General features: G+C 47.3%; 1 protein-coding gene across 2 annotated transcripts in view; it reads left to right on the forward strand.

Annotated features, from left to right (window-relative positions):
- The first annotated feature begins 2,720 nt into the window (after positions 1-2,720).
- Positions 2,721-23,888, forward strand: part of TECPR1 (tectonin beta-propeller repeat containing 1) — a 167,060-nt gene continuing 145,892 nt past the window's right edge. For both annotated transcript variants that reach the window (XM_073591001.1, XM_073591002.1), the window contains exons 1-2: positions 2,721-2,870; positions 18,160-18,392. In XM_073591001.1, coding sequence (XP_073447102.1) covers positions 18,168-18,392 — 225 coding nt within the window. In that variant the 5' untranslated portion in view covers positions 2,721-2,870; positions 18,160-18,167. The remainder of the gene's footprint in view (positions 2,871-18,159; positions 18,393-23,888) is intronic.

The following is a 23,888-nucleotide window of genomic DNA, read 5'->3' on the forward strand; positions in this document are numbered from 1 at the left end:
GTGAATGAGCCCCATCAGACGGGTGCATTACTGAGGGACGTGTGAATGAGCCCCAACAGATGGATGCATTACTGAGGGACGTGTGAATGAGCCCCAACAGACGGGTGCATTACTGAGGGACGTGTGAATGAGCCCCATCAGACGGATACATTACTGAGGGACGTGTGAATGAGCCCCAACAGACGGGTGCATTACTGAGGGACGTGTGAATGAGCCCCATCAGACGGGTGCATTACTGAGGGACGTGTGAATGAGCCCCAACAGACGGATGCATTACTGAGGGACGTGTGAATGAGCCCCAACAGACGGATGCATTACTGAGGGACGTGTGAATGAGCCCCAACAGACGGATGCATTACTGAGGGACGTGTGAATGAGCCCCAACGGATGGATGCATTACTGAGGGACGTGTGAATGAGCCCCATCAGACGGGTGCATTACTGAGGGACGTGTGAATGAGCCCCAACAGACGGGTGCATTACTGAGGGACGTGTGAATGAGCCCCAACAGACGGGTGCATTACTGAGGGACGTGTGAATGAGCCCCATCAGACGGGTGCATTACTGAGGGACGTGTGAATGAGCCCCAACAGAGGGATGCATTACTGAGGGACGTGTGAATGAGCCCCAACAGACGGATACATTACTGAGGGACGTATGAATGAGCCCAACAGACGGATGCATTACTGAGGGACGTGTGAATGAGCCCCATCAGACGGGTGCATTACTGAGGGACGTGTGAATGAGCCCCAACAGACGGGTGCATTACTGAGGGACGTGTGAATCAGCCCCAACAGACGGGTGCATTACTGAGGGACGTGTGAATGAGCCCCAACAGACGGGTGCATTACTGAGGGACGTGTGAATCAGCCCCAACAGACGGGTGCATTACTGAGGGACGTGTGAATGAGCCCCAACAGACGGGTGCATTACTGAGGGACGTGCGAATGAGCCCCATCAGACAGGTGCATTACTGAGGGACGTGTGAATGAGCCCCAACAGACGGATGCATTACTGAGGGACGTGTGAATGAGCCCCAACAGACGGGTGCATTACTGAGGGACGTGTGAATGAGCCCCAACAGACGGGTGCATTACTGAGGGACGTGTGAATGAGCCCCATCAGACGGATACATTACTGAGGGACGTGTGAATGAGCCCCAACAGACGGGTGCATTACTGAGGGACGTGTGAATGAGCCCCATCAGACGGGTGCATTACTGAGGGACGTGTGAATGAGCCCCAACAGACGGGTGCATTACTGAGGGACGTGTGAATGAGCCCCAACAGACGGATGCATTACTGAGGGACGTGTGAATGAGCCCCAACAGACGGATGCATTACTGAGGGACGTGTGAATGAGCCCCAACAGACGGATGCATTACTGAGGGACGTGTGAATGAGCCCCATCAGACGGGTGCATTACTGAGGGACGTGTGAATGAGCCCCAACAGACGGGTGCATTACTGAGGGACGTGTGAATGAGCCCCAACAGACGGGTGCATTACTGAGGGATGTGTGAATGAGCCCCATCAGACGGGTGCATTACTGAGGGACGTGTGAATGAGCCCCAACAGAGGGATGCATTACTGAGGGACGTGTGAATGAGCCCCAACAGACGGATACATTACTGAGGGACGTATGAATGAGCCCAACAGACGGATGCATTACTGAGGGACGTGTGAATGAGCCCCATCAGACGGGTGCATTACTGAGGGACGTGTGAATGAGCCCCAACAGACGGGTGCATTACTGAGGGACGTGTGAATCAGCCCCAACAGGCGGGTGCATTACTGAGGGACGTGTGAATGAGCCCCAACAGACGGATGCATTACTGAGGGACGTGTGAATGAGCCCCAACAGACGGATGCATTACTGAGGGACGTGTGAATGAGCCCCATCAGACGGATACATTACTGAGGGACGTGTGAATGAGCCCCAACAGACGGGTGCATTACTGAGGGACGTGTGAATGAGCCCCAACAGACGGATGCATTACTGAGGGACGTGTGAATGAGCCCCAACAGACGGGTGCATTACTGAGGGACGTGTGAATGAGCCCCAACAGACGGGTGCATTACTGAGGGACGTGTGAATAAGCCCCAACAGACAGATGCATTACTGAGGGACGTGTGAATGAGCCCCAACAGACGGGTGCATTACTGAGGGACGTGTGAATGAGCCCCAACAGACGGGTGCATTACTGAGGGACGTGTGAATGAGCCCCAACAGACGGGTGCATTACTGAGGGACGTGTGAATAAGCCCCAACAGACAGATGCATTACTGAGGGACGGTGTACTGGAAGGGATTTTCAAGATCAGGAACAAACACCCCAAAAGCAATAAACATGAATTTTCTCATAAATGTATAACAAGCAAGCATTTAAAGTGTTTCTTCAAAGACGATATAACAGAACAATTCCACCATTTAGGAGAAATTATGATTTTATTGTCAAATTTGTGAGGAATAAAGGTTCAAGGCGCAGCCAAGGGTGTCTTCTGTGTTAACCATCACAGGACTTGTATATGACATGGAAGTGTCAGGTGAGTGAGGAAACAGTAGAGTAGAGCACAGTAATTTTCCTGTTTCCCTCACACACCAATACACAGCCATACTGTACTGCTGTTTCGTCATCTACACTGACGTGGAATCTCTGCGACCAATAGCAGCTCATTTTCCGCCCTTCCTTTACCGCCGTCACCAATAGGAGACGTAGGTTCTAACTGTGTTGCCTCCTCCGTGGCTGAGCCAATCAGAGGATTAGTTTCACAACAGTAGCTCCAGTGTGTCAACATCTCCAATGAGTGTCGGGGTGATCTGCGGGGGGAGAGGCGTCGTACGTGTCCCCGGGAGCAGTCACTGACAGGCAGGTAAGCTGAGTGTGTTCAGTGACAGCCATGTGCTAGGAAATGAAGGAGCTCCTTCTATGAGCAGCCTATAGACTGCACTGCTGCCTGCCACTACCCCTCACTTTATATATCCCTACTATGAGACATGATATCATTGACTTTGTACTGGGCAGTGTTGTCACTTCAGGACTGTCAGCATTTCCAGGAGGGAACTTTAAATATTCCTCTTGTTTTTTGGAAAGCAGGTCCAGATGGCAGCCATGGTGTAGGAATGATTCTCAGGGTGGATATTATGTTGCAATGTACACAATGTATGTGATCACATTTACTTTGTTTGGGTAAATGCAGGATGTCCCGCTGAAGGCGCCATTCTAATCTGACTTTTTCTGACTTCGTAGCTAAGCCCTGCCCACTGTCCCCACTTTATCCAGTAAGAATGCCCCGAATGGCCGTTGCAGTAGTCTGATTGGACAGGAAAATGACACTTGGCAGGGCTTTGCCATCACAAAATAAAAAAGTCTAGCCTTCAGTAGTAAAGTCAGAGTAGGGCATTGGAAAGGATTTGCGGGGTAATAACAGGTATCACATGGTGTCTGCTCACAGCTGGGATCTGGTTTGAGCTGGAGACCATACTGGAATGACTGGACATGTCACTAGTTGAAGGTCGGGGGCACCGTCAGCAGTGAGGAAGGAATCCCTTCCAGTGGGTTGAGCCCAACGATGAATGGTGGTGGTGGACCCTCTGGGGGATTGGGCTTGTTTCAGTGAGAAGACTTGGGTGAAGAGGAAGGGGTGCCTGGTGTCCAGAAAATTGCAACTCTTGATGTAGGATTCTCAAAACATCTATTAAAAATGTAAACATGTACATCGAGCCAACACGTTTCAGGGCAATGGACTCTCCCCTTCTTCAGGTGCCTCTGTAAAGTATTCACAGCACTTCACTTTTTCCACATTTTTTTATGTTACAGCCTTTTTCTGAAATAGATTACATTCATTCTATTCTTCAAAATTTTACACACAATACCCCATAATGACAATGTGAAAGAAGTTTGTTTGAAACCTTTGCAAATTTATTAAAAAAAAAAAAAAAAAAATCACATGTACATAAGTATTCAGTCTTTGCGCAGTACTTTGTTAAAGCACCTTTGGCACCAATTACAACCTCAAGTCTTTTTGAGTATAATGCTACAAGCTTGGCACACTTATTTTTCGGCGGTTTCTCCTATTCTTTATAGAACCGCTCAAGCTCCATCTGGTTTGATGGAGAGTGTCAGTGCTCAGCCATTTTCAGATCTCTCCAGAGCTGTTCAAGTCTGGGCCACTCCTTTGTTATTTTGGCTGTGTGCTTAGGGTCGTTGTCTTGTTGGAAGATGAACCTTTCGCCCCAGTCTGTGGTCCAGAGTGCTCTGGAGCAGGTTTTCATCAAGGATGTCTCTGTACATTGCTGCGTTCATCTTTCCCTTGATCCTGCCTAGTCTCCCAGTTCCTGCTGCTGAAAAACATCCCCACAGCATGATGCTGCCACCACCATGCTTCACTGTAGGAATGGTATTGGCCAGGTGATGAGCGGTGCCTGGTTTCCTCCAGACATGACGCTTGCCATTCAGGCCAAACTTTGTTTCATCAGACCAGAGAATTTTGTTTATCATGGTCTGAGAGTTCTTCAGGTACCCTTTGGCAAACTCCAGGCGGCTGTCATGTGCCTTTTACTGAGGAGTGGCTTCCGTCTGGCCACTCTAAAATACAGGGCTGATTGGTGGAGTGCTGCAGAGATGGTTGTTCCTCTGGAAGGTTCTCCTCTCTCCACAGAGAAATGCTGGAACTCTGTCAGAATGACCATTGGGTTCTTGGTCACCTTCCTGACTAAGGTCCTTCTCCCCTGATCGCTCAGTTTGGTGGTTCCAAACCTCTTCCATTTACGGATGATGGAGGCCACTGTGCTTATTGGGACCTTCAATGCTGCAGAAGTTTTTTTTTTACCCGTGCCCAGATCCATGCCACAATGCAATCCTGTCTAGGAGGGCTACAGATAATTCCTTGAACTTCATGGCTTGGTTTGTGCTCTGACATGCACTGTTAACTGTCAGGCCTTATATAGACAGGTGTGTGCCTTTCCAAATTATGTCCAATCAACTGAATTTAGCGCAAACAAACTTCTTTCACTTTGTCATTATGGGGTATTGTTTGTTTGTCGAATTTTGAGAAAAATAATGAATGTGCTGATGATGCACAGGCACCTTCAGATTGACAGAATTCCGGTTGCTGATGATGTGCAGGCAGCTTCAGATTGACAGAATTCCGGTTGCTGATGATGCGCAGGCAGCTTCAGATTGACAGAATTCCGGTTGCTGATGATGCGCAGGCAGCTTCAGATTGACAGAATTCCGGTTGCTGATGATGCGCAGGCAGCTTCAGATTGACAGAATTCCGGTTGCTGATGATGCGCAGGCAGCTTCAGATTGACAGAATTCCGGTTGCTGATGATGCGCAGGCAGCTTCAGATTGACAGAATTCCGGTTGCTGATGATGCGCAGGCAGCTTCAGATTGACAGAATTCCGGTTGCTGATGATGCGCAGGCAGCTTCAGATTGACAGAATTCCGGTTGCTGATGATGCGCAGGCAGCTTCAGATTGACAGAATTCCGGTTGCTGATGATGCGCAGGCAGCTTCAGATTGACAGAATTCCGGCTGCTGATGATGTGCAGGCAGCTTCAGATTGACAGAATTCCGGTTGCTGATGATGCGCAGGCACCTTCAGATTGACAGAATGCCGGTTGGTGGTGATGCACTGGTATGATCACCAGCTGCCATTCTGTCACTCTGAAGCTCAAAGTTTAGAAATTGCTCTGGAAACCACCCCCACCCATAGTACATATTACCAGCCCTGAAGAAGGGGGAGTCCTTTCCACTGAAATGTGTTGGCTTGATGTACGTGTTTGCATTTTCAGTAAACGTTTTGTGAACCCAACATCAAGAGTTGCATTTTTCTGTTCAGGTGCCCTTTCTCCCTTGCCCTCCTCACCCAGGACTTTAAAATGGAACTGAAGTTCTGCTGTAAGAAACAGTAAGCAGGCAGGCTTTTGTTGCAGAAGAGGCATGCACTGTCTCTTCTACCATAAAATGCCCCTACCTGCCTGCTTGCTGTTTTCTCCAGCGCTGTAAATTGAGTTGTACATGTGCAATTCAGCTCACAGTGCCGGGCGACTAGCTCCTGTGCATGGGCAGGAGTGACGTCACCCCCTGCCGGCCAATGAAGAGGCCTGCTGACTGGCACTCAGAAGAGGATTCTGGTGGGGGACCATGGGACACATAAGTATTCACCCTCTAGTAATGCTTTAAGGGCTCGTTCACACTGGCAAGTGGGGGGATGCACATTTTTCCTTCTCTTTCCCTTCTCCAACTGCATCCATCTTTAGCTACAGAGGCAACAGCCAGGTACACGTGCCACGGCTGCAATGCTTTTTTGTCCCCTGTAGCTTTCAGCGGGTGTAGTTCTTGCTGAACATTCAAGTGAAGTGGGCTGCTCTGCAAGCACTAGTGTGAGGTTCAAGGGGATAAAGCAGGCAGTGAGGAGGTAATACATTGCCTCCTTACCCCCCTGTCAAATGCTTTCTGAAGAGTGAATCAAACATGAATCAAAGCAAAGCTAGTGTGGATGAGCTCTTAGGGCTCATTTACACCACTCAGCACACTAAAATGCGCAGTGCTGTTGTATGATGTGTATGGTTATTGAGGGATGGTGGTAAAACACATTGAACTGTTTACTTTTTCTTTTTTCAAAAACTTTATTGAAGTGTCACAGAATGCACCTGTCAGGAACCATGAAACAGATGGAGACAGAAAATGCAGTAAAAATTACACCTTTTAATAAAATAGTAAAAATGGTACAACTGGTAAATGTAGTCAAAATATAGCCAGGGGGGTGTGGTCTCGGCATGAGGACGCGTTTTAACAGAGCTCCCGGCTGGCGGATTCCCTGCAGCTGACTACCGCTCACCTACCCCACATTACCGGCGCCCACCAGGTCCCTCGAATGTCCAGGAAGCCTGGCCGACATCTCGCCACCTCAGCCTACACCCTGGATCGCTATCTACGGCTGAAACAGCCGGCGGCCTCCATGCTAGCAGCTCCCAAGATGGTGCCGGCCCGCTCTGCAGCCATGATCACAACAGGGGACTCCACAGTGCCTGATCTCCCACAACAGCGTTCAGATGACCACACAATGCCGCCTTTCTCACCCCCCCCAGTGATCTTTCTACCTGCCTGCCCAGTTCGCTGACAGCCTCTGCGGACATGGAAGAGGACCTGCTCAGCTTGGAACACACACCAGCTCCTACACCACCCAGCGCTCTGGCTTCAGCCCAGAGCACACTGCAGAGCAAGGACTGATGCCTCCACACCAGGTCACAGTGAGTACCCTTGGTAGCCCACCTCGATCCCCTGTTCTCCCTCTCACCCCCAACTCTGAGCATAGGTTATGGGCATTTCTTCAGCAGCTCCCCACTAGAGCAGACTTTGAGTCGCTTATATAGAGAATGGGGACTGCTTTGAAGGGTGAAATACAGACTATCAAACAAGAGGTGTCTGAACTGGACACCCGGGTTGCAGCAGTGGAGCAGGAACACGGTGCAATGTCTCAGACTGTGCAACCCTTACAATCTTCTAACTCTGATCAATCTAAATGACCAAGCTGTCCAACTGCACTTACTCCTTGACGATCTGGAGAATCGCAGTCACCGTAAAAATATACGCTTGAGGGGGGTCCCAGAATCAATCCCACAATCAGAACTGCGCGCGACAGTGGCCAATATTTTTAATCGCTATCTGAATCGCACACCAAGACTCTGAGGTCGTCATTGACAGAGTTCACAGAACCCTGGGCCCAAGATCAGAGCCATCAGACAGACCTAGGGATGTCCTATGCTGCTTACACGCATTTATCCTCCTGGAGGACATACTACAGCGGGCTTGGAGGGTAGGAGTCCTGGAGCTTGATGGCGCAGCCATCCACCTTTTACCGGATGTTTCCAGGAAAACCCTTCTAATGCGACGGTCCCTCAAACCACTCCTGGATGCTCTGAGCGGAAAAGGGTCTTACCTACAAGTGAGGCCACCCATTCCATCTCATTGTCCGCAAAGGTACAAACACCTTCCCTTTGCGTCATCCTTCGGACCTACCGGAATTGTTTGTCTTTGCTGAGATAGATCCGATTCCAATACCCAAATGGCTATTAGTGCTTGTCTCGGGAGATCCCCGGGGCCAGGTCCCCCCAGGCAGACCACAAAGATCCCGTTACCATCGCCGTGGTCGGGGAGGCCTTTCACGAGCTAGAGCGACAGGACACCCCTCTTCCTCGCTCCTGAATGATGAGGCAGCTGACTGAACTTTCCACTGCAGACTGTCAGTCTAAACACGGCCCCACTCTACCCCACGGAAAGGAACTACTTATCTCTACTATGTAACCAAAAAACCAAAGACCCCCCCCCCCCCTTTTTTTTTTTTTTTTGTGTTATTAAGAGGGACACCCTGGCCTGAAAGGGGAATGACCAGTGAGCCATAAGTGTTATTGGTTACACTGCTTTTTATTATGCCCATTGATACAGTATAACATCTTACTGTCTGCTGCTTACTTAATTGTGCATCCTAAGCGTTATGGGTTGGACTGTGAATTTCACGGCCACACTTAGGAGTTATGGCTCTACCTTGGGACAGGTCTGGTGGCTGGATACCCCTATAATTTTAGGGCCGATCTGTCAACGAGCTTTGAGCATTAGACCAATGCTGATTCCACCCTTCTCTTTGCAGGGGGTTCTCCACTGCGGGTAACAGTGGTGGATTGGCATGTTTTGACTCACTGACCAGAGAAGGCCTCCCTTATGCGTTAAAGGGTTACTATAGATCCTTTTTGCTTTTTGGGTGGTTTGTTACATTGCATTTTATGTTTCTTGATGTTAAATTTCACTGTCTAATTCTTTAATGGCTATGCTCCCTGAGTGAGTTAAGTTGGACTGTGGTTTTTACAGTCACAAATGGTCCGGGCGCTGCCACAGGATAGGGCCAGCGGCTGTTTACCCTCATATTTGGGGGTCTGCCCTGTCGCTGTGCCCCGGGCTTAGAGCACTGGATCAGTACCGACTTCGCCCACTCCTTTAAAGCGGAGGTCCACACAATTTTTTAACTTCACCTTATCCCCATCAGTGCTATGAACAGATGCTCAAATGAAAAGAAAAAACATTTTTGGTGCTGTATTTACCGTAAAATCTGTCTGTATTGTGGCACTTGCTGTTAGTCACTCCCGCTGGAGTAGGCGTGTATATTTGTTTTCTCCTGAGGTGCACTGTCTCCTGGGAGCTAAGTGTCATGCTTCCCATGAGTCAGTGCGGAACGCCGCTGCGAAATCCAGTTGTTCTGATGATATGGGTCCCCCGTCGGATAATGCTCGGGCTGGACTGCGCATGAGCAAACAGAACAGCCGAAAATTGCCGAGGATGAACTGCTGTTTATCATCCTCGGAGATTTTTGATGGTAACATTTGCGCAGCGCTGCGCCTGCGCAGTTTAGCCCGGGCATTATCCGACGGGGACCCATATTGACAAGACAGTGAGCATGAGCGGGAACGAGCAGCATTCACCACATCACGGAAATCAATGTTTATGGGCTTCACATGCCCACAAGCAAGATTGAACAGGCCATCATAAGATTTTATAAGTTCATTTTATAATCGAAAACGGACATCGGGGGAATTAATACACCAAACAAGTGAGTGTTATATAGTGTTTAGCAAAGTGTCAGAAAAAAAAAAAAGAATGGTCGGCGGACTTCTGCTTTAAGGGGGATTTCTCAATATTTACTTTATTACCAATGTATTTAATTTGTGGTTTATTTGTTGATCTACATTTATTACCTCACATGTTAGGCAATTCCGATGTTCCAACATTGGTTAATGTTGGCTGCGGGGACCCCAATGGTCGGGGCTCTTTCTGTGCCTTACTACTCCCCACACTAGGTATACTCTGCCCTGGTGGCAGTAGCTCTTCTCTGCGGAGTTCCTCTCTCTCTAGACTCCTCCTTCTCTTTAAATTTTCTCTCACTTTCTACTCTCTTCCCCCTCACCACCCCTGCTTTTTTTTTTTTTTTTTTTTTTTTTTTTTTCTCCCTCACTACCCCACGCTCCAGGGGTGGGCAGCGGTATCTTCGGCCGTATGTCTGTCAAGATCCTCTCTTGGAACGTAAAGGGGCTGAATTCCCCAGAGAAGTGCACTAGCTGTCTTGCCGAACTCTGGAGACACAGAGTGCACATTGCATTTCTCCAAGAGACTCATTTTAGGGCAGACAAGATACCCAGACTTTCCAACAATTACTTTCCGAGGGCCTACCATAATCCATCCTCAAGGCTCAACCTTTAAATCTAAAAGGACGAGCATCCTCCTATCCAAATCCCTTCCATGGCAACTCCTGGATGAGCATCATGGCCAGGAGGGCACATTTTAGCTTCTGAAGGGAAAAATGTATTCTCAGACCTTCACTCTTGCGAACGTTTATCTCCCAAATTCCAATCCACTCCCAACCCTCGAGACCTTTTTATCCACCCTTGTCTTAGGAGGGGACTTTAACTTGACCTTAGACCCACACAGAGATTCCTCCTCAAACTTATCCTCCTGCCTCGGAGAGCCCGACTTCACCTTAAAAATCTTTTGCACTCTCATCAATTGGTCGATTATATGGAGAATATTTCATCCACAGGAGTGAGACTATATCTTTTATTCAAATGTACACAGCTCTTACTCCAGAATTGATTCATTTTTTCTAAAACACTCGATGATACCTCTGGTCACCAAGACAGACATCGGCCACATCGCACTCTCAGACCATGCCCCAATCATTCTGGAGCTTGCTCTCTCCCAAGCGTCCCCCAAGACTTCCATGTGCTGACTTTACCCCCTTCCTGACCAGAGCACTTTTTGCGATTCGGCACTGCGTCGCTTTAACTGACAATTGCGCGGTCGTGCGACGTTGCACCCAATCAAAATTGACGTCCTTTTTTTCCCCCAGATTTCTTTTGGTCGTATTTGATCACCTCTGTGGTTTTTATTTTTTGCGCTATAAATATCCCCAAAAAATATATAAAAACATTTTTTTTCCTCAGTTTAGGCCAATATGTATTCTTCTACATATTTTAAAATTGCAATAAGTAAAATAAATCGCAATAAGCGTTTATTGATTGGTTTGCGCAAAAGTTATAGCGTCTACAAAATAGGGGATAGTTTTATGGCATTTTTATTGATATATATATATATATTTTTTTTTTACTAGCAATGGCGGCGATCAGCGATTTTTATCTTGACTGCGACAGTATGGCGGACACATCGGACACTTTTGGTGCGATTTTGGGACCATTCACATTCATACAGCGATCGGTGCAATTAAAAATGCATTGATTGCTGTGTAAATGTGACTGGCAGTAAAGGGGTTAACCACTAGGTGCGGCTGTAGGGGTTAAGTGTTTCCTAGGGAGTGATTCTAACTGTGGGGGGGAGGGGCTGTGTGTTACACATCACTGATCACAGCTCCCGATTACAGGGAGCTGTGATCAATGTCATTAGGCAGAAAGGGGAGATGCTTGTTTACATTAGCATCTCCCCGTTCTTCCTCACCGTGAGACGATCGCGGGTATCCCCGCCGACATCGGGTCCGCCGGACCCACGATCACGAAGCTCCTGGCTGGTGCACGCGTGCCTGCAAGCCGCCTCTTAAAGGGCAACGTACAGGTACGTTAATCTGCCTGTACGTGCCCTTCTGCCGCAGTATATCTGTGTGAGGCGGTCGGGAAGCGGTTAATGAGGCCCTCCTGAATGACCCCGAAATTACGGCAGATATCCATAAGGAACTCAACCTATATTTCTCTACTAATGTAGGCTCTGTGGAAAATCCAATCTCGGTGTGGTCCACACACAAATGCTTTATTAGAGGAATCATAATTAAGCATGGCCATGCAGCCAAGAAACGTCGCCTCAAAACCTTGTCCGACCTTCTAGCTCAACTCCATTCCTTAGAATGTCAGCACAAGACCAGACCGTATGATGGAATCGGAACTGACTAGGCTCCGAGAGGCCATAAGGGGTCACTCCTTATTTGAAGCGAAACATGTTCTGTTAAAGGCCCGTCGTTCTTTTTACGAATAAGGAGATAAGTGCGGCCGCCTATTGGCCAACGCCTTACGCACCAAGCGATCAAGGACATACGTACCAGCTTTACTTTCGTCATCTGGTTCTAAAGTTCACTCTTCTCCGGAGCTGGCAGAGGGCTTCCACGACTTTTACTCTAAACTGTATAACTTAGACCAACCTATCACCATCTGCAACTATCTTAGGGAATCCAATCTCCCTATGCTGACTATGGAAGAGCATGAGGACCTTTCTAAGCCCATTACAGTAGAGGAACTTGCTTCGGCCATAGCTACCACTCAGTCTGGTAAGGCTCCTGGTCCCGACAGATTCACCCTCCCTTACTATAAACAGCATCAGGATTCCTTGGCACCTCCCTTCATCACAGCTTTAATGCTGTCTTAGATGGACATAAATTCCCTGCGGACATGCAACTTGCATCCATTTCAGTGATCCCTAAACTGTGTAAAGACCTGTTACTATGTGCTAGCTATAGGCCTATTTTCCTTCTAAACTGTGATATGAAACTGTTCACCAAAATCCTGGCTTCTAGGATGAATGTCTTGTTGCAACGCTTTATAGCAACAGATCAAGTTGGTTTTATTCAAAATAGGGAGACTAGGGACAACACTATTCGGACACTGAACATCATAGACACATCAAAACGCGCCCGTATTCCCCTCTTACTCCTGTCCACAGATGCCGAGAAGGCCTTTGACAGGGTGGAATGGGCCTTTCTTCAAGAGACACTCAAATTCATGGGAATACCAGACCCCATCCTTTAATGAATATCAGCCATTTATAAGAATTCCACCGCTACGGTACGGGTAAATGGCTACGATTCCAGCCCCTTCTCCATATCAGACAGCACCAGACAGGGTTGTCCCCTGTCTCCACTACTATTCGTTCTCTCTCTGGAACCCTTTTTACAACATATAAGGGGTAACCCATCTATCCGAGGCGTTACAGTCAGCAACTACCAACACAAGGTGGCGGCGTACGCCTACGACCTCTTATTTTATATCACTGAGCTTCTTACCTCTTTGTTACATGAGTTGAAACGCTATAGTAGCCTGTCTAAGTTCAAGGTCAATTTACAAAAATCATAGGCCTTAAATATCTCCTTATCAGATGCTACAAGAGCGAGCTTACACCGCTCTTTTCCATTCAAATGGGCTAACCGCTCGATTCAATATCTGGGAACGAAAATTCCAGCGAACCTAAATGACATTCTCCCCCTCAATTACCAACCATTCCTGTCAATGCTAACCGCTGACCTTAAAAAAATGGGACACTCTGACCCTTTCTTAGTTTGGCCGTTGCAACATACTTAAGATAAATGCGATGCCCAGACTTCTATACTTATTGCAGGCACTGCCGGTTAAAACACCTCAGACCTTTTTGGTCGGTATTTATCAAATTAATTTGGCGAGGTAAACATCCTCACCTTGGTAGAGCGTTACTGTTACAACCTAAGCTGAAGGGCGGGGTAGGTTTCCCGGACCCGGCCCTATACTATACTGCGGTGCATATGACCAGGGTCGTGGACTGGTGCCGACACAGTGCCTTGAAACTATGGGTATCGCTGGAACAAGAAGCAGCCCAGGCTCCGCTTCCTGGCCTGCCCTGGGCAGGGAAAACCCAAGTTACACATTTATCTACTCATCTGTTGATTGGCCCCACTTTAACAGAACCAACTATCTACACTAAGCAGTTTCCCTTCACCAATGACTCTGATTGTAGGACACCCTGGGTTTGTACCCGGTCTCACCGACCTGGCTTTCCTATCGCAGGGCTTCGCAGCTTTCGCGCCCGTCCTGTTGGATGCCTTCAGAAACTTTCCTCTCAAGAAGGGCCTCTCTTAAACTAGATCACTGGAGGACTTTTCAATTATCGCACTTCCTAAGATCGTTGCCTAGCCCGGCTCTCTTTACTCGTAAGCTCTATTCTTTTGAGGAGCTTAGTATGGGAGCTCTCTTTACTCATAAGCTCCACTCTTTTGAGGAGCTTTGTATGGGAGAGGGACCGATCCAGAGTTCCTTATCAACCTCGTACAAATCCCTCCGTTCTGCAAAATGGGAGAGACTTGCAAGTTACCTTTACTGAACCCCAAAAGGAGAGAATACTTTTTTTTTTGCACAGAAATCCTCCCTATGTATTAGGTACCAGGAAACCACGTACAAAATTTTGACGCATTGGTATAGAACCCCATCAGTTCTGGTGAAAATATTCCATCTTCAGACGGAGCAGAGATCAGTGACGTGTCACAGCTAGCCCATCCCCCCTACAGTTAGAAAACACTCCCTAGTACTGACTTAACCCCTCCCCGCCCCCTAGTGGTTAACCCCTTCACTGCCACTGTCATTTACACAGGAATCTGTGCATTTTTATAGCACTGTTTGCTGTATAAAAGACAATGGTCCCAAATATGTGTCAAAAATGTCCGATGTGTCCGCCATAATGCCGCAGTCACAATAAAAATCACTGATCGCCGCCATTACTAGTAAAAAAAAAAAAAAAAAATTATTAATAAAAATGCCATAAAACTATCCCCTATTTTGTAATCGCTATAACTTTTGCGCAAAGCAATTAATAACCGCTTATTGTGATTTATTTATTTATTTTTTTACCAAAAATATGTAGAAGAATACGTATTGGTCTAAACTGAGGGAAAAAAATGTTTTAATTATTTTTTGGGGATATTTATTATAGCAAAAAGTAAAAAATAATGCGTTTTTTCAAAATTTAAGCTATTTTTTTGTTTATGAAAAGAAAGCTCTATTTGTGGGGAAAAAAAGGATGTCGGTTTTGTTTGGGAGCAACGTCGCATGACCGCGCAATTGTCAGTTAAAGCGACGCAGTGCCGAATCGCAAAAAAACGCACTGGTCAGGAAGGGGGTAAATTCTTCCGGGGCTGAAGTGGTTAAATAGCTAGGAGGGGCTGGCTGTGGGCAGGAGATGATCAACAGGTGAGCCACTGTGGAACGATGAGTACTGGCAATTAACCGACAGCTGAGCAACCTGAGCACAGACAAGGAAGGGCTGAGAGCCCAGCCCTGACAGCACCATTCAACACTGTGCTGCAGTCTATTGTGGGATTAACACCATTTCATTTGTTTAGAAGAACTTGGCACGGGCCTAAAGTGACATTAAAGCCCCCCCTTTTTTTTTAATATAGAAAACATGCTATACTTTGCATGCTCTGTGCAGTGGTATTGCACAGAGCAGACCTGAGCCGCCTCTTATGGAGTCTCCGCCTGGTGCAATTCACTTTTTCTTCTTGCAGAAGCCCCATAGCAAGCCATGTGTTATTAGGACACCCATGCGGGTATACTTCTGAGGTAGGGCTAGGAGATTTTCTGAAAAAAAAACTCGATTCACGATTCGTATCTATTTTTTTTTTTTCCACCGCGCCTGTCCTGAGTAGCTGCGGGCAGGAGTTTTTAGGCGAGGCCGCGGCTTCGGCTTAGTCCGCGGCGTCCGGCCTCGCGGACTAGGCCAAAGCCGCGGCCTCACCTGAAAACTCCTGCCCTCAGCTCCTCAGGACCGGCGCGGTGACAGCGCCGGTCCTAGGGAGCTGCAGGCAGGAGTTTTTAGGCGAGGCCGCGGCTTTGGCCTAGTCCGCGGTGTCGGGCCTCGTGGACTAAGCCGAAGCCGCGGACTAGGCCGAATCCACGGACACGCCTTAGAACTCCTGCCTGCAGCTCCTCAGGACTGGCGTGTGAGAAAAAAAAATCTAAAAAAAACGATTTGCTTAAATTTTGAATTGATTTGACCTCTCAACTCGATTCAAGATTTAGATCGATTTTTTTCCCCAGCCCTACTTCTGAGCCAAACTCTGTGTCCATAGACACACAGGGAAGGCTCAGCCCCGCCCTCCACTCCCTTCTCACAATATTTGACTGACAGCAATGGGAGCCAGTGGTTCCTGCTGCTCTCAGTGTCTCCTGTGAGAGCAGGAAGTGAGAGCAGCTGTGCTGCAGTCGGTACAGCGCTGGATCTGGTAACAGTTGCTAGCAATAATCACATTTAAAATCTGACAGGCTGGTTGCCCGTTATTGAAATGGTTAAAACAGAGTACAGGTTACAGTTAACCGTAAGCCCTGTATGGAGAAACTTATGAAGTGAGTAAGGGTTCGAATCTCTGTCAGGTTATTATTATTGTCTATGACTTCCTGTCTCTGTCCTTTCTTTGATATTTTTCTTTGCAAAAATATCACAGAATTAAAAAAAAAAATGGCAGAATTTTTTTCTTTTCCCAGTGTATATAATCCCTAATAAAAATGTTTTGGCTGGAGTTAGGGTTGAACACATAAATCACTGAACCTCAAAACACACCTTTACCCCTAATCATGAATGGGCATCTGGGAGGAGCCTTGGATGTAGACCATGGTAAGCAGTGTTGCACCAAAAGAATAGTCCAGAGCAGTGCTCAAAATTTCAAGTCCTGAGCTACTAGCCAGGCCTTAAGGGTTTACTCGCTACCAGTTGCCCCACCCCTGATACCGCCCCTAAACACGCCCTCATATACTATCTCCTAAAATGACACTTAAATGTTTTATGCAGAATTAAGTTACAAAAATAAATATTAACATCTTTATCAGTGCCCATCAGCGCAGCCTCACCAGTGCCCATCAGCGCAGCCTCACCAGTGCCCATCAGCGCAGCCTCAGTGTCCATCAATACAGCCTCATCTGTGCCCATCATTGCGGTGTGACCAGTGCCCACCAATACAGCCTCACCTGGTCCCATCATTGCAGTGTGACCAGTGCCCACCAATACAGCCTCACCTGTGCCCATCACTGCAGCATGACCAGTGCCCACCAATGCAGCCTCACCTGTGCCCATCATTGCAGTGTGACCAGTGTCCACCAATACAGCCTCACCTGTGCCCATCACTGCAGCATGACCAGTGCCCACAAATGCAGCCTCACCTGTGCCCATCATTGCAGCGTGACCTGTGCAGAGGAAGCGAGAGGGCGGCCGGATCCTCACAGATCGGGGATTGCCTGCTGTAACAGCTTTCATTTGAATTGCTGTCCACTCGCGGACACACACACAGTCCCATCTCCTTACCCGGCACATAAACAGACAGAACATGTCCTGGCATTGGACCGGCATTCTGTCTGTCATTGTAGTGGTCTGTCCCCAGGGGACAAATAAATACATGTATTTTGTCCCCTGGGGGACTGATCACTAAACAGCTACTTAGACCCATATTCCTACATGCTTTGTAAACCTAGCTATGAGGTTGGATAGGGTGCCCCACTTCCCCCGTGGTCACCTGGCAACCATGTTTAGCAAGGACATTGCTGCTAAAATACTGGCTTGGCTCCAAGTAATTCCCTGAATCAAGTGGTAAGGGGATTGAAGACTGACATACACATTCCCCTTTTTGCGGCATTCCTCTTGCTGGCACTTATCTTGGGCAAGTACTTGAATCCAAGACAAGTGCCGGTTATTAAGCAGCTGTCTCCTTGCTAGCCACGTTGTTGGATGGGCACGGAGGGAGGTGGTACCTTGTCTGACCTCATAGCTAGGCTTGTAAAGCACATGGGAACATGGGGGAAATTACTACATGTACTTTGTCCCCTGGGGGACAGAACATTGAAAAAAATGAAGTGAGAGTTTTCCTTTAAGCAGATTGAACAGGTATACACAGTACAAATGATAATCTCCTTTTAACAAGAGCTGGCACAGTTTAAGTGTATCCTGCAAAGTCTTGTTTTATTTCAGCAGAGACCATTTCTATTTATGGAGCAATCTTCTGTATAAGAAATCACTCACAAGGCTGCCAAGCACTCTCCTTTTTCTATATGTATCAAGGGGGGAGGGGGCTAATGGTGCTGTAACCCTGACGTTTGAGTGAATTATTGTTTTACGTTTTGATTTGTTCCCAACATCCCAATGCTTGTTTGGGAGATTAGGTCAGAGTCTGCACCCCCCCCCCCCCCCCCACACTTTTTTTTTTTGAGGTTTTACTGGACTGAGGAGGGGTGGAATCATGCTAATCCCTGTGTGACAAATTACAAAATTAAACCCGTGCTACCGTCCAGATATTTGATGCACACGAGTCAAAGCACTAGTGTACATGTGTCCATTTTTTTTGTCTATGTCCCACCTACTTTGTGCTTTTTCTTTCAGGCATCAGAATGCCGAACACTGTGCTATGGGCGGCAGATATTTGGGGCAAAGTACACACACTTTCTACAGATGGACAGCAGTGGGAACTATGTAAAGATGATCAGCAGGAGTTCAAACGCCTGTCTGCTGTACAAGCATGTTGCTGGGGCATTGCCTCCAACCATCAGGTCTATGTATATGTGCACACCAGTGATCTTCCCATCCGATATCAAGAAGAGACTTATGAGAATCAGGTATGATGAGAGTAATTATGTTGTGTTATTTTATTAAAATAGCACTGCCAGTTAATAGCAGTTACTACAAGAATTTTCTGTATCTTTTTAAAGATTAAAAAAAAGTTAGTTATGCAAAGTGCATAATTGTGAAATCTAATTGGTTACTGTTCTTAGGCCCATGTCATATAGGTGGTTTTGTTACCTGGAGAGAAAATGTATTTATTTATTTATTTTTTTTAGAATTTTAACAATTTCAATTTTAAAATTGTCCTATGAAGGCCTTGTTGCTCAAATCTTTGGTGTGTCGCTCCATTGTTGCCTCCTTGCTATTAATGTCAGCCATGACATTTATGAGCCAGAAAAACTTCTTCTGTGCCAGATTTAGTATCTTCTACTTACTGTAAGAATGGCTTGCAATCATTGGCTGCAAGCGCTGATCAAATGCTGGTTTTCCAGCATGTCCATTCAACAGAAACCAGTCGTTAGACTTGTCTGTTAAACAGACTGCAGTACACACAGACCAAAAGTCAGCCTGTTCAGCAGGAATCATACTACTTTTGTTCTGTGAATACCCTGCTTTAGATCAAGCCAGATTTATTTTAAAAGGGAGCACTTGTGAATTATAGGTGCATAGTTGCCAACATTGTAAAAAAAAAATGTGGGACACTTTTGTGGCTGTAGGCAGAGCCGTACAATAATCAGGGGGCGGGGCATTCGTTTGTAGGCGTGGTTTAGGAAAATATACAAGCGCTGTGAAAAATGGGCGTGGTCTATGTGTCACAGTGGGCGTGGCTTAAATGGGCGTGGCTCAGTAGGGTGTGGTTAGAGTCTGAGATGAATGAGGGATGGAGAGGGAAAGGGGGAGAGAGGGAAAGGGGGAGAGAGGGAGGGGGAGAGGGGGAGAGGAAAATGACGGGACAGCAGCCCCAGATCCTACACAATAAAAATATGTGTATTCTAGAAAGTTTAACAATCAGCAGATAAAGATACTCCAAACACCTGGTGTTAGCACTTCAATCATCCCGGGAGCCATGGTTGTTATGGTGTCAGGATGATTGAAGTGCATTATTTCTATTATTACATTGTAATATAAAATGAAATCATTCAACTCACCATAATGCAGAATCAGTGGGATCCCTGAGCATGTCACTAGCCATGTCGCCTGCCACCAGCCATCCGTCCTTGCGTCAGATGTCCCAGCAGAGTCCGTCCTTGCATCAGGTGCCCCCCAGCGGAGCCCCCCTTACATCAGATGTTCCCAGCGGAGCCCCCCCTCGCGCCAGGAGTCCCCGGCGGAGCCCCCCCTCGCGCCAGGAGTCCCCGGCGGAGCCCCCCCTCGCGCCAGGAGTCCCCGGCGGAGCCCCCCCTCGCGCCAGGAGTCCCCGGCGGAGCCCCCCCTCGCACCAGGAGTGCATCAGATTCCAACAGCGTGTGTGCCCCCCCCCCACCTCAGAGGTGTCCTAGTGTAGCGGCCGCATGGCTAGAACCCCCCCCAGCCGTCTTCCTGAACTTCTTTAAAATGGCGGCCGGCCGAGACAATGTCTCGGCCGGCCGCGGACCTCTAGCGGCGGCGGCGAAATCGTGAAGAACCGGATTTCTCAGGACATTTCCCGGGACACCACAAATTCGGGAATGGCGTCTAAGTTCCGGGAATGTCCCGGGAAATCCGGGACAGTTGGCAACTAGGTAGGTGTAAACATGCTTTATGTTCCTTTTTCTCAAGCCCTCAATGTAAAGCCTCTTGCTTTTAGAGCAATTTGTAACACAGCCCCATGCTAGATTGCTCTGTGTGCCGAGTGTGTCAGATGGTACTTTTTTCCATGGTTTGTCCTACAGGCAGAACATGATTAGAAGGTTCACCTTCAACTGTATCTAAATTCAAAACTTTTTTTTTTTTTTAGTTGTGGATAGAGTAATGAGGGGATAGAAACCCTGTCAATCTTTATTGCTGACTGTGGTAGTAAAATTTACTTTTGGTGTCTGTTCTGGTGACCTCTATCACTGGGGCTGAAAATGAGCAAAAATCCAGCGTGTTGAGTTGTCACCAAAACAGAAATGAAGGGAAAAATCTTCCAATAGGAACCTTTGTTTCAGTGACATCTGTCTAGGATGACACTTCCTTCACTTTTTTTTTAAATTGGGAAAAAAACTATTTTATTGAGAGGAAATGCACATATTACAACAAGTTTAGATACATATGTCAAATATGATAATAAGAAACACATTCATCACGGTCTCATCAATCCAATTAATTCAGATAGGGAAAATAACACTTTTCTATGGCAACATTTATTTTCGGCTTCTAGGTACCAGGACAAAACCTTCCATGAAAACGGGGAGGTGAAGCTGTTGCCTAACGGTACATTTCTGGGGCGTGATGTAATCAGCATATGCACTTATTTCAGTTAAGTACAGGTCTCGCCACCTCCCAACCACCTATCCCACACTCTGGAATACTTGAGTGGACACCCTCTATGGGTATAGATCAGTTTCTTAAATGGAAGAGTATCATTGACATCCTTTTTCCAGTTCTGAATTGTGGGGGGTAATGCCTGCATCCAAGTGCAGGCCACAACCTTTCATGCTAAAAAGAAAGTCTCATACATAAATGTTGCCAGAAATTTGTCTACCTCTGCATCGGGCAATAAGCCCAGCAGACAACATTTCGGGTCCAGGACTACAGGAGACCCCATTTTATCGTGTAGGAAGTGGACAACTTGAAGCCAGTACGTTTGCATATTGGGACAATTCCATATCAGATGGTAGAATGTGCTGGGGGCTGAGGCACACAGGGGGCATGATGCATTACGTGTAGGTTGCAAACAAGCTAACCTTTGAGGTGTCAGGTAACCTCTGTGTACAATATATAGTGGTGTTAACCTATCCGATATTTTAGGTGATGCTGTTTTAACACCCTCAAAAATTTCCTCCCAGTCTGAGTCACTAATGGCCCCAACATCCTACTCCCATGCGGTTTTAGCCTTTTGAGTCAATGCCATGATACTTGGCAGTCTAATAGTAGAGTAAAGAGTGGAAATGAGCTTAGAAGGCTCCGTGCCCAAAATAATATTTAGGACGGGGGGGGTGTCTATTGAGGTGGCAAGATTCGTAAACTGGGTCCGCAGCGCATGGCAAAGCTGTAAATATCCAAACAGTAGATAGTTTGGAAGAGAAAATTCGTCTTTAAGTGACTGGAACATTTTAGGCCCAGATGCAGTCATGACTTGGTGCAGGTCGCGTGCAGGCCTGGTTTGAATCATACCAAACGAGGCCCAAATAGTAGGGTCCGGGATGGTGCGCAATTCTGGCATGTGGCCATTAAGCCATAAAGGGGTGTGGGAATGGAACTGACCAATACTGTGTCTCTTTAAGGTGATTCCCCATACCCGTTGATGATGCAGAAGCATCCCATCATTATGCTGGGGGGATCGTTGATGTGTTTGCCCCCCTCAGAGAATGGCTTGAGTAGGACTATACGCTGGTTGGCTGGAACCAGTGGTGGCCCGTGCACTGTGGGCGCACGGGTGCCACGCCCCCATCCATGTGCCCGGTCCTTTTCAGGATGCCGGATGCATGGATTCCTATAGCGGGGGTGGAAGGGGGGGGGGGGGGTGGTTCATTTTGAAGCACCTGATTAGAGCCAGAGGCTGGGGTGGGAGGGGGTTGGTACTTTTTGAAGCACCTGATTAGAGCCAGAGGGTTTAATAGACTTCAAAAGCGGGTGGGCTCGGGGCGCAGAGAGTACCAGAGCTGCCAGAGCCACAAACCATGCAAACCCCGCGAGTGGGAGTGGGGGGGGTCGGTTGGCACAGTGGCTGCATTTGATGGGCTCATTGGCTGCATTTGATGGGCTCATTGGCTGCATTTGATGGGCTCATTGGCTGCATTTGATGGGCACAGGTGGCTGCATATGATGGGCACAGGTGGCGGCATTTGATGTGCACAGGTGGCGGCATTTGATGTGCACAGGTGGCGGCATTTGATGGGCACAGTGGCTGCATATGATGGGCACAGTGGCTGCGTTTGATGAACACAATTGCTGCGTTTGATGGGCACAATTAGTGGGTTTGATGGGCAAAAGTGGCTGCGTATGATGGGCAAAAGTGGCTGCGTATGATGGGCACAAGTGGCTGCATTTGATGGGCACAAGTGACTGCATTTGATGGGCACAAGTGGCTGTATTTGATGGGCACCGTGGCTGTGTTTGGGCACAATGGCTGCAAATGATGGGCACACATGGCTGCATATGATGAGCACAATGGCTTCAATTGATGTTTGGTCTGTCTACAGTTAGTTCTATAAATATTGGGACATCAACACAATTCTAATCTTTTTGGCTCTATACACCACCACAATGGATTTGAAATGAAACGAACAAGATGTGCTTTAACTGCAGACTTTCAGCTTTAATTTGAGGGTATTTACATCCAAATCAGGTGAACGGTGTAGGAATTACAACAGTTTGTATACGTGCCTCCCACTTTTTTAAGGGACCAACAGTAATGGGACAATTGGCTGCTCAGCTGTTCCATGGCCAGGTGTGTGTTATTCCCTCATTATCCCATTTACAGGGAGCAGATAAAAGGTCCAGAGTTCATTTCAAGTGTGCTATTTGCATTTGGAATCTGTTGCTGTCAACTCTCAATATGAGATCCAAAGAGCTGTCACTATCAGTGAAGCAAGCCATCATTAGGCTGAATAAACAAAACAAACACCTCAGAGAGATAGCAAAAACATTAGGTGTGGCCAAATAAACTGTTTGGAACATCCTTAAAAAGAAAGAACGCACTGGTGAACTCAGCAACACCAAAAGACCAGGAAGACCACGGAAAACAACTGTGGTGGATGACCACTGGTGAAGAAAACACCCTTCACATCAGTTGGCCAGATCAAGAACACTCTCCAGGAGGTAGGTGTATGTGTGTCAAAGTCAACAATCAAGAGAAGACTTCAAAAGAGTGAATACAGAGGGTTCACCACAAGATGTAAACCATTGGTGAGCCTCAAAAACAGGAAGGCCAGATTAGAGTTTGCCAAACAACATCTAAAAAAGCCTTCACAGTTCTGGAACAACATCCTATGGACAGATGAGACCAAGATCAACTTGTACCAGAGTGGTGGGAAGAGAAGAGTATGGAGAAGGAAAGGAACTGCTCATTATGCAAAGCATACCACCTCATCAGTGAAGCATGGTGGTGGTAGTGTCATGGCGTGGGCATGTATGGCTGCCAATGGAACTGGTTCTCTTGTATTTATTGATGATGTGACTGCTGACAAAAGCAGCAGGATGAATTCTGAAGTGTTTTGGGCAATATTATCTGCTCATATTCAGCAAAATGCTTCAGAACTCATTGGACGGCAATTCACAGTGCAGATGGACAATGATCCGTAGCATACTACGAAAGCAACCAAAGAGTTTTTAAGGGAAAGTAGTGGAATGTTATGCAATGGCCAAGTCAATCACCTGACCTGACTCCGATTGAGCATGCATTTCACTTGCTGAAGACAAAACTG

The sequence above is a fragment of the Aquarana catesbeiana genome, linkage group LG06, assembly GCF_042186555.1.
Source record: "Aquarana catesbeiana isolate 2022-GZ linkage group LG06, ASM4218655v1, whole genome shotgun sequence".
In the NCBI taxonomy this organism is placed as follows: Eukaryota; Metazoa; Chordata; class Amphibia; order Anura; family Ranidae; genus Aquarana; species Aquarana catesbeiana.